At 43.8% G+C, this 18,701-nt stretch overlaps 1 protein-coding gene across 6 annotated transcripts in view; it reads right to left on the bottom strand.

Annotated features, from left to right (window-relative positions):
* Positions 1-18,701, bottom strand: part of znf462 (zinc finger protein 462) — a 106,806-nt gene that overhangs the window by 43,639 nt on the left and 44,466 nt on the right. For all 6 annotated transcript variants that reach the window (XM_048527768.2, XM_048527767.2, XM_048527766.2 and 3 more), the window contains 2 exons: positions 12,156-12,404; positions 3,304-9,125 (listed from right to left, as the gene is read on the bottom strand). In XM_048527768.2, the coding sequence (XP_048383725.2) occupies positions 3,304-9,125; positions 12,156-12,375 (6,042 nt within the window). In that variant the 5' untranslated portion in view covers positions 12,376-12,404. The remainder of the gene's footprint in view (positions 1-3,303; positions 9,126-12,155; positions 12,405-18,701) is intronic.

The following is an 18,701-nucleotide window of genomic DNA, read 5'->3' on the forward strand; positions in this document are numbered from 1 at the left end:
GCCCAGTGACATTACCACCACACCAATGTCTTCTCTAGTCCTCAGCAAAGATATCATGTCCTTGGAAGGGAATGTCCGTGCCAATTCGCAAGAATTATACCAGGGGATGAAAAGGCTATGTCACAGGAACAGTTTGCTTAAGGTGGCTTGTAATTCCTCAAATAGTATAATGAAAAACTGATCCTCTGAGTTGAAGTGTTTAAATTGACTTAAAAGAATTGATGGATTATGAAAGAGGGACATCTCCTTTGGTTGAGGAACAGGGGCAAGAATGATCAGAATAATGCTTTAAAAAATTATGACATGGCATTCAGTGATAATATCAGAAAGCACTCCTTCACATAAAGGCTAGTAGGAGACTAGAATGCTCCCCCTCAAAAAAGACCTACAGATTATGGGGTCAACTGAAAATTGCCAGGACTAAGGCATTAGTGGATTCAGAATGAGAGACTGAAGAAGAGAAAAAAAAAGATCTAGGTCGGGGGTAAGTTTGAGGGATCATAATGAGCCCTTACTGGAATTCAGCATGTGGAATCCAGACAGCGTACAACATGTAACCTACATGGCAGGAATAGAAACTGATGTTGGTCAAAGAGAGAGAAAAAGTGACAACGGATGGACCTTCAGCAAGGTCATCAGAAACAGAGGTTGGGGGGGGGGGGGGGGGGGGGGGGAGAGAGAATAAAAAACACACTTAACTGGACCAAACCAAAAAATCTATCAATTGGAAAGATAAAGGAAGGTTGAGGGGGAAAAAAAAAGTGCCTTTGGAATGACAGTTCTGGCAAAACCCCAAAAGGAGCAGCTGCTCAGAGGGCCGAGAAGACAGCAACTCGAGCATCGTTTTGATGCAAGTTACGTTTGCGATGTTAATAAGCGCATGGGCAGTACATTAAATTTGGCTCCGGACACTTCAGGCCAATCAGATAGGTATGAAATGAAAGGCCAAAGCTTTTTTTTAAAAAAAAGGAGAAAGAAAGAACAAACAGTGCAGGTTACTGCAAATGGAATGTTGTATCGGATCTGACTGAAGTCGAAAGGAGGGGGGTGGGGAGGAACGGGAAAGGAGCAATGAAAGACTTCTCTCAAGGCAGCTAAAGTATCAGGATCAGGAGAGCCAGAAGAGTGAAAGCAGCAACTGGTCTCATGGAAGCAGCAAAGGATTCTTTAAGAATTAACATGCCAAACAAGAAATGGCTGGTTAACAGAGGGTTGAGGTGCCCTGTAAACAGCAATAAGAAGCAAAGGCAGAATTTGGGAACAAGTTCTAGAAGACTGTCATCTCAAACTTGTTCCCAAATTCTAGAAGACAATCTTTTCGATCAGGAAATATGGATAAACAGATCGAAGGTGATAGAGGACTTGGTGATTTCAAAAGTCTTGAACCTAATTCTGCTTTGGTAAACAGTTGTTAAAAATGCTACTTAAAAAAAAATGGCCAGAGTCAGAAAGAGATGGAGTCAACAAATTAATGTTAAAAGGTGAGGCGTCATTGAATCCAGGTGGCCCTCATAAACAGACAGAGCAGCTGGGAAGTCACACTGGGGCAAAATGAAAAGAAGTGGGAGAAAGATGAACAGATGATATGGTAATGAAAAAGAAAAACCATGTGTCAGCAGTCCCTGCAGCCTGTTGTGCTGTTTAAAGGCTCATGGCTGATCTTTTGTCTTAACTCCCTCTACCCCACTTTCAATAAGCATATAAAGGAGATAAGGCATAAATGTGACAGACCACCGTGTCAACAATAGCTCAGTGGTTACAGCACAGATTAAGGTTCAAATACCATCCCAGAGACCTGAACACAAGGTCACAAAATCATTCCCAGGGAGACACTAAAAACTTTCTCTACTGTCACCTGCCCTCAGCTGGACGTAAAATAATCCCATGGCATCATTATAAACAAAAAGAGAAAAGGATGTTCTCCCCAGTGTTCCTAGCCAACATTTATCCCTCAACCAACAAAGGTTATCAGGGTCGTTTTAGTTCCTGGAATGCTGCTTTGGACGAGTTGGCTGCCAAGTTTCCTACATTACAACACTGACTACATTTCAAAAATACTTTACTGCCTCTGAAGCACTTCTGAATATGCTAAGTTGTGTGATGCAGGTTTCTTTCTTCCCCTATGCAAAATAAACAGCTCTGTACACCTTCAAGGCTGGGGCAAGTTCCGAATATTACGACTCACTGGAGTCGAAATTTGCAGCATCCCTTAAATGCAGGTGCACAGTGACAACGCTGCATTTTTTAAAAATTTGGACAGCCTCCTCAAGGTTCAACAAGCAGATAGTCACACAACAGAACCAAGACTGTGGTAGGATATCCGGGTTATGGGCTACTCTGACAGGATCAATACAGAGACCCATTTTTAGGGTTACCCAAAACTGGGGTTGTAAATATCAGATAATAAATCAGAGGGAATTCAGAAAAAAACAACCTGTAACTGAAAATGTGGAGAATGTGGAACTCACTACCACAGGACGTGGTTGAGGTAGTAGTGCAGATACATTTAAGGATGAGATAGTTGTTAAACATGAAGGATAGTAAAGAATAAAAGGGTATGATTATAGGGCGAAATGAAGAGGAGTGGGAGATGCGTTTTTCGAGCACAGAAGTGGAAAATACCAGTTGGGCCAAATAGTTGGACCAGTTGTGATGTCGCCTCAACATCTCTCAATGTATTACTCAAGGTGCAATCCACTAACAGCAGTCCCCATTACTCCGAGTACTGATGAACATCAGAAAACTGGGAAAAGAGCATACACATTTCAAGAAAGAGATTGAGGAAAGAATTTGGAAGAGGGTGCAGGTAGAGAAGAGGTTTGTGACACAGACAGGACTGTCAGTGAAGCTCCCTACAAGAAATCTAACCATCCTTGGGATAAAGTTCAACTGTCTTAAGGGTGGATCTGACAAATACATTCATTTATATCAACAGGTTGAGATGACAACATTATCCAACACTGATAATGCAAGCAAGATTACAATATATTATGCACAGCTAATCTGGTAGCTACGGAAGTCTAATATTCAACGTTCTCCTCTGTTTAATTCTCAACGGGTCAGGACAGTCATAGCTTCACTTCATACCTTTCCCTTCTGTACTTCTCACATCCCTTAACAGTTTAGATGGTTGCAGATACCAAGTTACAATGATCAGTTATGCTGCTGTCTTAAATTTTCTATTATGAATCTCTGCCTTTAAAAGAAGTTTATCTTGTGAAATAGTTTGCAGAAAGTGGCATTTATGTCATGATGTGCAGTATTATACAAGCATTGCATGCAAATGTTCAGTGCCCAACACACCTGATTCTTGTCACTATCTACTTCTGTAGATTCTGGTTTCTCCTCTTTTAGTTCCTCCTCTTTAGCATTTTCTTCCTTTTCTTCTGGGTGCTGGTCCTCTTTAAGATGATCATCAACTTTAGGGTGGCTTTCCCCTTTAAATGGATCTTCTTTTGCGGTTTCTTCTCCTTCCAACAAATTTTCTTTCAGTAAATCTTCTTTAGCATTATCGTCCTCTCTAAGCAAATCATTTCCTTTAGATGTTTCTTCCTCTGAATGATCTTTCCCTTTAAGTGGATCTTCTTCAGGGTAATCGTTGCCTTTGGGAAAATAGTCTTCAGGGTGATCTTCCCTTTTCGGGTGATTTTCTTCAGGTTGCTCTTCCCCAAGCACCTTCATCTTTTCACGGTGCAGCTTTGCTCGTCTACTGAAGCACTCATTGTGCTCCATGAGATGCACACTCAGTTCAAACGTGCTGAGGATCTTATTGGAGCAGTGGTTGCATTCATAGGTGGGACTGTGCGAGCGAGTACTGCCTGGAAGCAACGTGAAGTCCAGTTTCAGGTCCCGACTGTGATAGTCCGTATAGTGCATGCAAAGCAGCTCTGGTGTGTTGAATGAGAGTTTGAAGCACTTCACACACTTGAAGGGGAGCCATTCACTCTTTCGTCCATTTGCCATTCCAGTAGCGTCAATAGCAGGTACCTCATTCTTTACATCACACTCCTCCTTGTCATCAGAATACACAACAGTGAAATATCCATTATATTTGCTCACGTATTGCTTGCGCGGGTAAACTCCCGGGTGTCGCTTCATGTAATGGGATACTAGACCTTTTTTTGTGTACGTTTGGAATGAGCAGAGTGAACACTTTTTCTTCTCCACTGCCCTCCTGAGCTCCTCGCTCAGGGGTGGAGACTCTGGCTTGGACTCGACAGGAAGGATGAGCTTTTCTGGTTTCTTGTTGATCATGGTTTTAGAGGCAGCCAGGCAATGAGTGTAGTATGAATCAATATCGTGGCGCTTTTGGTAGTGAGCAGCCAGCCCTTTGCGGAGCGGGTGAGTGTATGCACACAAGGCACACCTGAACATATTGTTCTTGCCTTCTGGTTGGGCTCGGACATTGTTGTGCTTATTACGGTAGTGTCTGGCAATGCCCTTTCTGGAGGAGCAGAAATATTTGCACAGTTGACATTTAAATAAAGTACTAAGATCTGAGCAGCCACTTAGAAATGGAGAAATCCCAGGAGGAGAGTCACTCGCTTCAGTTACTTTTTGGCAGTCATCTTTATATTCTTCAGAGGTATTTGATTCCTCAGGCTCAACCGTCTCAGTCACAGAATCAGTGAACATGTCGATGGCTGGCTGCCTATGGTACTTCTCATAGTGAACCTTAAGTTTTTCCAAGGAGCCATGTGCATATGAACACAGCTTACATCTGTAGGCACCAAACCCTTGCTTTGGAACTTTGGTCATCTCTTCCAAATCATTGTTCTGTCCATCTGGGAGCCTCTCAGCCTCATTCATGAAGTCGTCAGCAGTGACCTTTATAGAAGGGTGCCGCTTCTGGTAGTGTGTCAGGACGCCATGGATACGTGTGTTAACATATGGACAATGCCTGCATTTATACAGAGTGCTGGGCTTCTCATCTTTCTCCAGGGCAAACTCAGCTGCCTTCACCTTTACACCTGGGTGCTTTTTGCCATAGTGGGTTAAGAGTCCATGTAAGTTGTTGTACTCGGATTTACAAATCTTACATTGGTATGGAGATGTGCTGGGGGCAGCATTTGTAGGCACACTGGAGGGAGGGTTAATTGGAGAAGAAAGTGAGCCTTTTGAGGTCATCTCATCCTCAACAGGATTGGATTCGGGAACGCTCGAGGAATCCAGAGCTGAGTAATCATGTGCAGACGGGTTGTTTTGCTCCAAAGTGTCTTTCCCAAGGATAATGTCAAGCAGCACGGATTCATCGCCACTCACAGCCCAGGGATGCATGGCCTGATAGTGGTTTGTAATGTCCCAGATCGAGGCAGCTTCAAACACGCAATCTCTGCATTTGTAGTGTTTGAGGTCAATGACAGCAATCTGGGACGGGTTGGCTGAAGGATCCGGACCAGCCCAAAGTTTGCTGGAGATATAAGTGTAATCGACAGGATGTTCTGGGTGTCTCTTCTGGTAGTGTATTAATAACCCACTGGGTTCCTGATGTGAGTAAATACACCATTCACAGTGATAGCCAGCACTCACCACCCCATCCTGGAATGCCCACCGCAGAATGGTGGTGACGGTAGCCTTCACGCTAGGATGCTGCTTCCTCAGGTGCTTCTTTACAGCGTACAGGTAATGGGCAGTGTAGGAGCAATGCCGGCACTTGAAGAATCGCAGTTGCTCACCATCCGTCTCTTGCTGCACACTGGCTATTGGCACACTGGCACCCACCTGGTTGTTGGTCGCCCTCTCCCGCTGGCTTCTCACAGCCGCCGTGTGCTGGCGGACGAGCTCAGCTGTCGCCTTGATGTCCCGGTGCTTCTTCCGGTAGTGAATGACCACCCCCTTAACCGTTCGATTCCCATAGTTGCAGTGCTGACAAAAGAACATCAGCTCTCCCTCGCCCTTCTCTCCCAACTTGGAACTTAGTTCCCCGGAATCAAAACTGCTCTTGTTGCCATGGCTCAGCGGCTTTGTCATCAGTGGTCGTGCAGGTGTAATCTGCAGCTCTTCCATTGTCTTCTTCAGAGCTGGAGTTGGAGGTGCATGTTTGATGTATTTTGCCGTTACCTTAACCTCTGGATGTCTTTTCTGGTAATGAACAAGGACACCAACAACTGAGCGGTTGCTATATACACAATGCTTGCAGTAATACAACTGCTCAAATTCGACTGGCTGAGGAGTAACAGGAGGGTCATTTGCCAGTGATGTAGAACTCATCTCAACGTTAGGAGCGCCGATTGCAGGATTCTGGACAGAGACCACACGCATTGTTTTCTGAATTCGAAAATAGGATGCCTTTTCCTCTGGGTGCTTTCTCTGATAATGGACCAGGACTGAATGCATGTTTGGGCTTGAAAACGAACAGACATCACAACTGTACACGACAGCACTGATCATGGACGCTTCGCCGTGCTTAGGGCTCACGCTCTTGGGCGAGTTCATGTTTGAAGGGCTGGAGGGAGCGACACGCTGAGATAGTGGAGTGGATGTCCCGATATTCTTCACACCAGAGTTAAGGATTTCTCTCAGCGTCTGGGACTCTGCATTGACCTCATTGGTTTGCTGGACCACATAACTGGAGAATATCATGGAGTTGTTAATCTTCACAGTTGGATGCATTCTTTGGTAGTGAGGCATGAGGCTGCGAACATTCGGGCTGGTATAAGAACAAAAGCGGCACCTGTACGTCAAGTTGGCTTGATGAAAGTTTAGGATATTCTGAGCTTCGGGATGGAACTGAGCGTAGTGCTGGCGCAAATCTTCAAATTCCGCATACTCTACAAAACATTCAAGGCAGCGGTAGACTGCACTGTGATCTGTTGGATCTTCAATGTACCTGAAGCTGTATTTGATATAAGGATGCATGCGTTGATAATGGGTGCTCACACTGCGTGCCACTTTGTTACTGAAGTTGCAGTGTTTGCAATAGTAAATCTTACCAGAGTCTTCAGCTGCCTCTGAATTTTCCTGAAGGGTATCTCTATTTTCTGAGTTCGGCTTTTTGTAAGCTACATTTCCACCCTGCTTGCGCGATGCTCCGTCACCCTGTCCCATTGAATTGGAACTGCCATAAAAATCTTCATCATCAGAAAGAGTCAATTCAATCTCAGCACTGTTGCTGACAGAATAATCCTGCTCTAAAGTCCCATAAGAAGCCTCTTCACGTATTCCATCATGTCCTTCAACCCACATTTGGTGGCCGCCATAAGTGTAATTCTGCATCTCCATCAGATGATCAGTCTTCCCTTGCTCCTCATCCAGATTGCCATCTACATCCAATTCCACTTCCACATCCTCCTCCTCCTCCTCCTCTTCCTCTTCCTCCTCTTCTTCCTCTTCCTCCTCTTCCTCCTCCTCCTCCTCCTCCACTGCAATCACTGATTCCACCTCATTAGCTTGCTGGTTGGCCTGGCTGATTTTACTCTGTAAATTGTTTGCTATCTCATCGATTCTGGTGCGTTTCTTGGCTGGAGACAGGTCTAGTGGACTGTCTGTCACCAACCTCTTGCCTTTCTTAAACAGAAAAGAATTTTTGGATGTTGATCCAAGAATTGAGGTCTGAGTTTTCACAATACCTGGTGATGGGAGGGCTTCAAACTGTGGTGCTTCTGTATCCTGTAATGTATCAGTTGCCTCCTCATTAGCTGACAGCAAGGCATTGTCACAGAATGAATGCTTGTGCTGCTGGTGTACTCGTAGCCCTTTCAGAGTGACTGTAGAATAGTTGCACATGGTACACTTGTAAGGATATTGCTGTTTCGAATCCCCTATCAGGGCTGGTTTTTCTCCGTTGACAACTTGGCTGGGATTCGCATCCACCGTCACTAAGCTGTCGTTCAACGGAGCTGCGGTGCTATTCTGCAAGCTCACTGTGTCCCACTCCGAGGAATGGGATTGCTTATGGGTCACCAGTTTCTGGGCAGTGGTGCAGGTGAAAGGGCAAAGGTTACACTTATGGACAATGGTCCGGCCCGATAAATGAATGTTCTCGATGTGACGTGAGATACTGCGACGATGCATTGTTAGGAATGAGCAGAAGGGACACTGGAACCTGTTCATGTACTTCCGGAAAGGAATTCCCTTGGTTTCCAGCAGCTTTGTGTTGCCAATGGTCAACAGCTTTTTCCCAGAGCCTTCTGAGCTCTGGGATGCCACAGAGTCCATCTCCTCCATGTCCTGTTGGTCATCCTCATCAGAACTGCTCCGATCATCACTTAACAAACTGGACTCCAAACCAGAATTGACCACATTCAGGTCTCCCATTCCATAGGAGGATCTCCCAGTCACTCCAGATTCACCAGGATCGGGGCTAGCTTTGGGTTTCATTTTAGGAAAGGGGAACTTTATTTTAATGGGAGCAAACCTTGGTACGGCAGCAGGAGCTGGCTTAATTGCAGAACCTCCCATAGAGCCTTTCAGAGTAGGGTATTGAGAAGGCTGCATTTCCCTCTCTGTCATCTTCATTGGCAGGTAATTAGAATTAGGAGATGCCTGCTGAACATCCTTCTGTTGGGGTTTTGTGGGACTTCCATTGGAACCAGACTGCTGCTGCCTCAGGGATGAAATGATCTTTACCAAACCCTGGGCCAAAAGATTTCGATGTTTCTTCATCAAATGGTCACACCAGCGTTCTCTCCTGGAGGTGTGGTAGCCACACCACTCACAGCAGAAGCTGCCCCTCGACTTGGTTAAGGGCTTCACCTGTGCTTCCAGGATGCTGCGCTCCACCGCATCCATTGGCACATCGCCCACTGTCTCTTGCACCTTAGTGGCGGACCTATGGCACAGCTTCTGGTGCTTGATGATCCGTGCCCGTCGGGGACTTTTGTAGGTGCAATACCTGCAGGCAAAGACTTTGCCGAAACCTTCATGCAAGAGCACGTGGTAACTGGAAGGAGGAGGAGGCGGGGCCATGTCTGACGTCTCTCCACCATACGATGGCCCTTCAACCTGACCATGGATCTTCCTCGTATGTTCACTAAGAAGATTCCTGGATCGAAAGTAGCGGACACAGTACTTGCACTGAAAAAACTTATTGGCAGGTCTCGACTGCTGGTCAACATGATGACTGAATAGAACTGATGGGCTGTTACCGGCAAAACTGGAAGAGCCAGGATGAAAGGAATTTTGGGCTTAAAAAAGAAAAAAGGAGACATTATCAAAATTTAACACACATTCTGGCACATGGTAAACTAGAGATTAACAATAAATGCTACCTTTATTTGCATTCCGTCATCACACAGGGATCAATCATGAATGACAGCAGTGGTAATAACAATACCAGGAGGATATTCTTAATGAATTTCACGGAGCAAGGAAATTTACTTGCATTTTTCTAAGCAAAGTGTCAAGTGAAGGCCGCACAGCCCTTTATTTTACTGGGCCGACACTTGGAGAGAGTTGCCTGTTTAGTTCCCCACTCTACTGCCCACCGTGCAAGTTGTTCCTAAAAAGAAAATCTGGTATTTCTCCAATTTCCTTCTGGGAATCAGCAATTCTGGTTCATCCATCCCTTCAAGTAGCTCAGACTGGATCAGTACGATTCTATAGCAATAATTTCACTCTCGGCAAATCTCAAATAGAGATGTGAAAAAGAAAAACTGCCTTTGCCATGTAAAGTCTCCTGTTCTGGCTTTATGTTAATTCCAGACAACTATCTCACACGTTGATAGGGTTACATGAAATGGGGCAAGAGGAGACTTGTGTAAAAAACAGAATGACAGGTGAAAAGGGTCATCTTTGCCCAGTCTACTTTTCTTTCATTCATTCGTGGGAATGTGGGTACCTAGATCAGTGATGACTGCCCATCCCTAATTGTCCAGAGGGCAGTTAAAAGTCAAATCACATTGTTATGGGTCTGGAGTCACAAATAGACTAAACCAAGTAAGGATGGCAGATTTCTTTTCCTAAAAAGGGCATTAGTGAACGAAATCTGTTTTTTGTTTGCAATGAGAATCTGCACAGTTGACATTAGGTCAACTTATTATTCTAGAGTTTAAGTGCATTCAAATTTTGGCACATGTCACAGTGGGATTCAAATCCATGTCCGAGGAGTATTAATCTGAGGCTCAAGGTTGATAGTCCAGTGACGTTACTACGATACCACCACCGACATTACATTGATGCCACCACCTCTGCTCCTGTGTCTCAAGACCCATATTAATGTAAGTGAATCTTTACAGCCCTCTGAAAGATCAAATATGCCTTTCAGTTGTCTCAAGCCACTACAGAAAAAAATAGCACAGTGGCCTCCAGTTGTTCAAACACCACTTTCCCAAATGGCAATGGGTAATAAATGCTGTCCTAGCCAGCCACACTTTCACCCCTTGAACTAAAAAAAGGTGGGTGGAGTGGTTGTGTGCAGTCAGCCACAATGGGGCAGCGCAGTGGCTCAGTGGTTAGCACTGCTGCCTCACGCCACTTGGGACTCAGGTCCAATTCCACTTGCGTGCGACTGTCTGTGTGAAGTTTGCACGTCGCCCCGTGTTAGCTTGGGCTTCCTCCAGGTGCTCCAGTTTCCTCCCACAGTACGAAGATGTGCAGGCTAGGTGCGTTAAGCATGCAAAGTACAGGATTACAGGAACACCATAGGGGGTAAGTCTGGGTAGGGTCAGTGTGAACTTGATGGGCTGAATGGCCTCCTTCCACACTGTAGAGTATCTAAGAATCTGTGAACCACAGGCATGTTCCTTCGAGGGCACATTCTCGCATCCCACTTTTGCGGTGTTGGCCTCTTAACACCCACCGACACACAACCATCACTAGATCCCTGCAATATCTTTCACATCTCTTGGAATGAAGCACCCTGCTAAATTTACATCAGCCTGACTGAGTGCCAGCGTTTTCACCTCTTTGTAATAACTAACTAGTAAACTTCACCGTGAAGAATAGTTCTGTTATGATGAGTATTGCTATAGTGTCATGTATATTACTGGTGGATCAGTCAAACATCAAGTTATTTGATGACTACAAGGGTCAGCATCTATTCTAGTAAACAACATGATAATTTCTGATCTACACCCTATGTAGCAAGAGAGAGAACATGATGGGCCCCAGTTTCCAAAAATTATCAAACGCAGATTGCCATTCCACCCTTCTATGTTAAGAAAGGCCTCAGTGTCTGACAGGAGAATCTGATCAGGGATCCTTTAGAAACGTGGATCTGTACTTGAACTCTGACAGATCCCTCATAATGCAGGAAAGTCAGAAGGCGGCAAACCAAGTACACTATTTCAACACAATCAGTTCCTGCACTTGGTGATTTAAATGTCTAACATCACAGACAACCACTTTAACAGCTCGTGTGAAGGGGTAAATATGTAGGCTAAGAGACAGATTAGGATACCAAGTTGGTAAGGTGCCAAACAGGTAGTTAGTACGGTGCCAGTTGGCAGGAGGGAGCAGGGCACAATATGTGAAAGGGACCAGCTAAGTGATGAAACATTCAGGGCAGGTTGTGGTGGGTGTCAGTATTGGGTGGGGATGGTTGGCAATGGGTCCCAGGGAGGATAAGGAGCCAGGTTGATATGGTGACAAGGGTGTTGGGATCCAGTGGGGCATGTCAGATCCACGCCAAACAGCAGCAGGCAGGGAGTTTAGTCAGAGCATTGTTCTTATCAAAAATTTGCACAGACATGAAAGGCTGAACAACCTACTTCTGTGTTGTAACCCATTCTCTGGTTCCATTAAGCAAAATCACAAAAGATAATTCCTTATAGGATTTAGTCATCAGACAAGTCTATTACGTAGCAAAGTGTTAGGAGTTGAGTAGATGCAATATTTGTTTCTCAAGAAGAGGTTAAATGGTACACAGTAATAACAGATGGAAGTATTTAACTTATAAAACAATTTTAGACACATAATCTTTTACAATTGTATGATGGTTCCAAGTAGCCATGCTGGAATTCCAATTTGTCCTTCAAAAGACTACCATCCAAATTTAAAACTGCGAACTAAGCAGAGTGAAATCCTAACTGGAACTGGCAAAAACTAACCGTTTTGGCTGCCAATTCTGCAGGTCTAAAGTACACTAAACACAAACAATGCAAGGCACCTGCTGAATGTGTCATGACTGTGGTTGGAAATAATTCACCAATATGTTATTACAGTGAATAAAGTCACTGCCTCTTTGTTGTGCTTTTAACTTCAAAAAATATACTCACTGGATGCTTCCACTGGGGAGCCAAGTTCAGTCTTCACAGCAGGAAGGCTCACATCAGCTTCAGAATCTTGGGGTGGTGTAACAGATCGAGGTTGATTATCATCTTCCTCAGCAGCTTCCACATGGGGCAAAAATACGGTGTGAACATCTTGGATGTGAGCTTTAAGATCATCATATGTTTCTGCTCGGTAATCACATCCATCACACTGCAGTGCCTCCATTACTTTCAATATCTTTCAATTAAAGGGATCTGGAACGTAATCAAATTGGCGATTTAGTTAATGACTGAAACCATGTAATAAGTCAAATTACACACTAGAGAACCGAGGTGCCAACTTTCGAATGGGACATTAAAGTGGGGCTCTGTCTGTCCCCCTCAGATGGTTGTGAAAGGCCTCATGAACACTATCATTAAAAGAAAAGAGCAGGGAGTTTCTTCCCCCCCCCCCCAGAGTCTTGAGTCAACACTTATTGTCTAATCAACTTCACACAAAGGGATTATCTGGTCACTATCGACAAGTTACTTGAGAGCATTTGTATATATGTGAAGCACAGATTGGCTGTTACACTTCCTACATTACAACACTAGTTATGCTTCAAGAATTACATAATTGGCTGTAGAGGGCTTTAGAGCATCCTGAGGTTATGAAAACAGCTGAATAAATACAAGTTTTGCTTTTAAAATATCATCGTGGATTAGAATAAATCAACTTGCAGTTATTTCCCGGCACCTCGTACACAGAGGCTCACAATTACTTAAATCAACAGCAAAATGAATTAGTGTTGTTCAATGGGCTTCTTCAGTATATCATTTCCTAAATTTCAAGTAGTCACTTGGTAGTACAGAACTTGAGTACTGCTTTATTAAAAAAGACATGCTCTTGCAGCATTTTTGTTTTGCAGTTATCAGGACAAATGGGCAATTCATAATTGGAACTTATTTTATGTTGTTCCTTTTAAAATTCAACATTCTTGTATCTGTCCTGATGTGCACTTTAATATATCTTTTTTATCAGCAAGAGGGTTACTGTACTGGAAAAGTACTTAATTGACTGTAAAAGCAGGGGGTATTTCTGAGATCATGGAAGGCCTATGGCAACGCAGTTTTTATGCCTGTTAGTCATGTGACAAAACATGTTGCTGCACATCTGTCAATTCAACTGTTCCCATTTGTAGTGTTTGCTTAAGTACGTACTTAATTTTGGCCTCCTTGCTTCAACTCTTCCAACTTTCAAACCACAAAGTGATCAATTGTTTTTAAAGTCAACTCTTTCACACTTATTTGTTCTTTAAAAGTGCAACATTACACTGCTCATTTGCAAAACAAGTGTTAGATTGTGTTCCCAAAACATTGAAAATCACCACACTTTTAGACAATTGCTACAACTGACCTGGAATGCAGTTTGCGGATCTCACCATGTGCTGTGTGACTGATACATTGTTAATTTGATGTACTGACTACAGTGCAGCAGAAAGGGGAAAATCCCAGTTATCGGCATATGTACACACAGCAACACAAGTTTGAACCCTTTTCAAACAATATATTGCAATGGCATAGCCAGGATCTGAATTTGCAAGTTATCAATAACAACTTTGCATTTATAAATCATTTTTAATATTGGAAACATTCCCAGTTACATCGTAGGAGCTTTATCAAAAAAGGACTTCATACTATGTCACATCAGGAGATGAGGGCAGGTGACTGTTAGGATTCGGATTGGAAAAACATGCTGGTAATCAAGCCCCCCATTCCACCAGCCACACTACTAGAATGAATTAGTGCAGAGTCAGGGGCTTATGTTCTGGTAAAGTCATTGGGCTAGTAACCCTCAGAAGCTCAAGCAGATACTCTGGACGGGTATGGGTTCAAATTTTCCCATGGAAGTTACCGGAATTTAAATTCAACTAATAAATCTTGAATATAAACCTAGCATCACTAATGTTGACTATAATAAAAACCCATCTGGTTCGTTAAATGTCTTTTAGGGAAGGAAATCTGCCATGTTAACTTGGGACAGCGTACATGTGACTCCAGGCCCACCCTCTGTAAGCCCTAGCGAGCCACTCAGTTTAAGAATAATTAGGAATGGGCAACAAATGCTGGCCTTGTCACTGACACTTATATCCCCAGAAAAGAAAAGAAAGACTAAGTGCATCGAATGAAATCACCAAAATGGCCACTTGTTTCCTTTATTTCCTTCTATCCAGAGAAGGAATTTCATTAGGTTTCTTTCATCAAATCAAAACAATCTGTTTTGATGAAATAAGTGACAAATCTGCTTAACATCTAAGGTATAACCTGGAATTAGAAATATATCCCCTTTAATCCCAAAACAGAGACACAGACAGTCTCACAACACAAAACACTTTCATCTAGAAGAACAAGGGCAGTGGATGCATGGGTACACTACAACCCTCAAAGCTCCCCTCCAAGCCACGCACCATTCTGACTTGGAAATGCATCTCCATTCCTTCACTGAGGTTGGGTCAGACCGTAGAATTCCCATCCTAAGGGCATGGAGAGTCAACCCACAGAAGGTGGGCTGCAGCAGTTCAAGACAGCAGCTCACTATAGTGATTGTAACAAGGTCAGCTAGGTGGACCTTACAGAAAAGGAGTTTCCTGATTGCACCAGGTAAACAGGCCCAATCTATCAGCCAGGGCTCTCTGATTGAGTGTCAGAGGTTCTACACATTCAGAGCTAGCTCTGGAGGAAGGCTGACCAGTGTCAAGTACTACGCACATGTAAATAAAAGGGTGACTTGGTGACATAACACCGGACGGTATGGAGCTATTTCATTTACCATCAAATTTGCAACGGCGAGTAGGGACTGGCAATAAATACAGGCCATTCTTCCAAAATAAGGTTCTCTCACAATTAGGGGGCAATAAACCCTATCTTACCTCCCTAAAAGGTTTGCTCAACTATTTCCCGAAGGTCATTTGACTTTCTGTAATGAGCAGGTGGAATGTAGCCCACATTAAAGTGTTGACCTCATTTTCAGGAAACCACAAGGGTTCCCTTCAAAATGTGGATAAAAGTCCAGGAGTGTTTAAAACGGTTCTATATCTTCCCATCCTTCAGACATTACATAAAATATATAAACTATGTCCCAGTATGACCAACAGTCTGGCCAAAATAGCATTTTTTTTAAAGGAGTTTCCCAGAGGAGCAGAAAAGGCGGAGAGTCAGAAGGGGAATTCTGGTGCTTAGAATGCAAACAGATGAAGACACAGCTGCCAACAGGGGAATGCAGGAAAAGGGATGAGCTTACCACCTCGAACTGCTCAAACCACTTGAGGCTACCTCTAATTGATTCTGGTGTTCAGAAGGTCACAAACATGTAATTTACCTTTTCTCCTCTGCTACTCTCATCTTCAAATCACTGCAGGTAAGTGAAACTTCAAAAATACTCTAGACTGCATCCTTTGGAACACCAGTTCAACTGTGCACCTATCCTGTGATAAACTGTGCCTCCATGACAGGTTTATTACTACTTACATATTCAAGTACAACAATCCTAAATTCTACACCAGGTTCCCTCATTTTTGTAAAGTCACTCTACATTAATCATTTATTATGGGCTTTAGCACACCACGGTTTTACTATGATCTGAAACTATAATTCTAAAAAATAGTGCTTTTAACTTTCTGGCCCAGTGTGTGTGGGTTTTATAAATCAGAAAGATGGTCCATTATGCCTGTGCTTGACTCTTTGCTAAGAACTACCTAATTAGCTCTGTTCAAATCTATCCCCACCATTCTATCAATTTCGTCCTTTGAAGTTTTGCCAAATTCTCTTTAGAAACTTATTATCAAATCTACTTGTATCATCCTTTCAGGCAACGTGCTCCTGATCACAACAACTCACTGTATGAAGGAATGCACTCATCTCCCCGAGAGGTCTTTTCCCATTACCTTCAAGCTGTGTCCTCTGGTTATCGACCCTCTTGAAACAGGAATGTTTCCTGCTATTTGCTCTAATAAAAGCCTTCATAATTCTGAATTCCTCTCTTAAATCTCCTGTGAACCCCCTCTGCTCTAAGAACAAGCCCAGCTACTGCACTCAATAAACATTTCTGGTGCCAACCAACTTTGGAGCAGTGACCCCAGTCTACCTTCAAACATTAAAAACCGAAACAACTGCGGAAGCTATAAATCAAAAGCAAAAACAGAAATTGTTGGAAAAGCTCAGCAAGTCTGGCAGCATCTGAGGACAGAAACCAGAGCTAATGTTTCCGGTCGTGTCAGCTGTCATCAATTCTGAGGAAAGGTAAGAAAAATATTTGTTTATATGCAGAAGATAAAGGTGGGGCAAAGGGGTAAGTAGTAAAGTGATAGATGGGGACAGAGCCCAAAAAGAGAGAGAGAACAGTTGGACAGAAAAAGAAGTAGATAACGATCTGACTAGGAGGTTGAACAGCTATTAATGGGTACTGCTAGTGACTAACAATGGGTTGTGTGTAATAGCAGATTATGTGATAACAAGGCCTGGGTGGGTGGGGTTTGGGGCAAGGACATGGACAGCGGAAGCCCTAAAAAGTTATTGAGCTCTATACAGTCCAGAAGGCTGCAGGGTCCCCAAGTGGAAAATGAGGTTTTGGTCTTCCAACTTGCACCAAGCTTTGCTGGAGCACTGCAGCAAACCTGAGACAGAGATGTTGGCTAGGGAACAGGGTGGTGTGTTGAAGTGGCAGGTAACTGGTAGCTCAGGGCCTTTTTTGTTGAAGCATCACCTTGGCACAGTAGTTAGCACTGCTCTCTCACAGTGCCATGGTCCTGGTTTGATTCCACCCACAGGCGACCGTCTGCGTGGAGTCTGCGCATTCTTCTGAGGAAGGGTCACTGGACCTGAAACATTAACGCTTTTTTTCCCTTGACAGACGCTGCCATGAACTGCGTGGGTTTCCTCCGGGTGCTCTGGTTTCCTCCCACAGTCCAAAGATGTGCAGGCTAGGTGGATTGCCCATAGGGTTCAGACAGGTGTCGATTAGGTGGGTTATAATGGGATAGGTCTGGGTGGGGAGCTCTGAGGGTATGAATTCAATGATCGCTCTACCCAAAACATCAATTCTAACTTCCCTCCGCAAATACCGCCAGGCCTGCTTAGTTGGGTAGTCCCTCCCACTCATCTACATTGTGGAAGAACTGAGTCACATGACAGCAGTTAAGTATCAGAGTCCATCACAATGCTGCAGGTCTGGAGTCACATATAGGCCAGACATATCCATAATAGAATATTAGTATACCGGGTAAGCTTTAATGCCAAGCCAACAGTGCTCAGATTACCAAAGTGTGAAGCTGGATGAACACAGCAGGCCAAGCAGCATCTTAGGAGCACAAAAGAAACAGAACCCTCTCCCCATCCCCCTCTCTGATGAAGGGTCTAGGCCCGAAATGTCAGCTTTTGTGCTCCTAAGATGCTGCTTGGCCCGCTGTGTTCATCCAGCTCCACACTTTGTTAACTCAGATTCTCCAGCATCTGCAGTTCCCATTATCTCAGTGTTCAGGTTAATTTTTTTAATGATGCACTTATTGTAATTCAGAAGATCTCTTAAGCCCATTTCAAAACTTGCAAGGAGACCTGGTAGACTTTGACTGCAAGTTTTCTAGAATATTAGTGCAACAGTGTAATTGTTTCATCAGGAAGTAAGGATTAAAGTTAAAGAGTGCCTCGAGTACCAACCACAATGACGATGTAATATGGGTTTGGTGAGAGAACAGCCTAGAATCTCAAAGAACCGTTCTGGTCACCCTGAAATAGGAAGGATATTTTATTAAACTTGAGAGACTTCAGAAGAGATTTACCAGGATGTTGCTAGGTATGGAAGATTTGAGTTACAAAGAGAGGCTGAATAGTCTGAGACTTTTTCCACTGGAGCATTGGAGGTTGACAGGTCACCTTATAGAGATTTATAAAATCATGAGGGGTATAGATAGAGTTAATGGCTGGTTTCTTTTCCCTGGGATGGGGAATTTCAAGACAAGTGGATACAGTTTTAAAGGCAAGAGGAGAGAGATTATAAATTAATAAAATGTGAGGCTGGATGAACACAGCAGGCCAAGCAGCATCTCAGGAGCACAAAAGCTGACGTTTCGGGCCTAGACCCTTCATCAGAGAGCCTCTCTGATGAAGGGTCTAGGCCCGAAACGTCAGCTTTTGTGCTCCTGAGATGCTGCTTGGCCTGCTGTGTTCATCCAGCCTCACATTTTATTATCTTGGAATCTCCAGCATCTGCAGTTCCCATTATCTCAGAGATTATAAATTGTTTTTTTAAAAACACAATGCGTGGTTTGCATGTGGAATGAACCTCCTGAGGAAGTGGTGGATGCTGGCACCGTTATAACATTTAAAAGACACTTAGATAAGCTCATGAATAGGAAAGGTTTGGAGAGATATGGGCTAGCAGCAGCAGTTGGGACTAGTTGAGATTGTGTTTATGGTTGGCGTGGGTTGGTTGGACCAAAAAGGTCTGTATCTACGCTGTGTGACTCTGTGCCTAAGACCTACCATCTAGGTCCTCCTCATGGTTTCTGTTTCAATGTC

The sequence above is a fragment of the Stegostoma tigrinum genome, chromosome 3 (assembly GCF_030684315.1).
Source record: "Stegostoma tigrinum isolate sSteTig4 chromosome 3, sSteTig4.hap1, whole genome shotgun sequence".
NCBI lineage: Eukaryota > Metazoa > Chordata > Chondrichthyes > Orectolobiformes > Stegostomatidae > Stegostoma > Stegostoma tigrinum.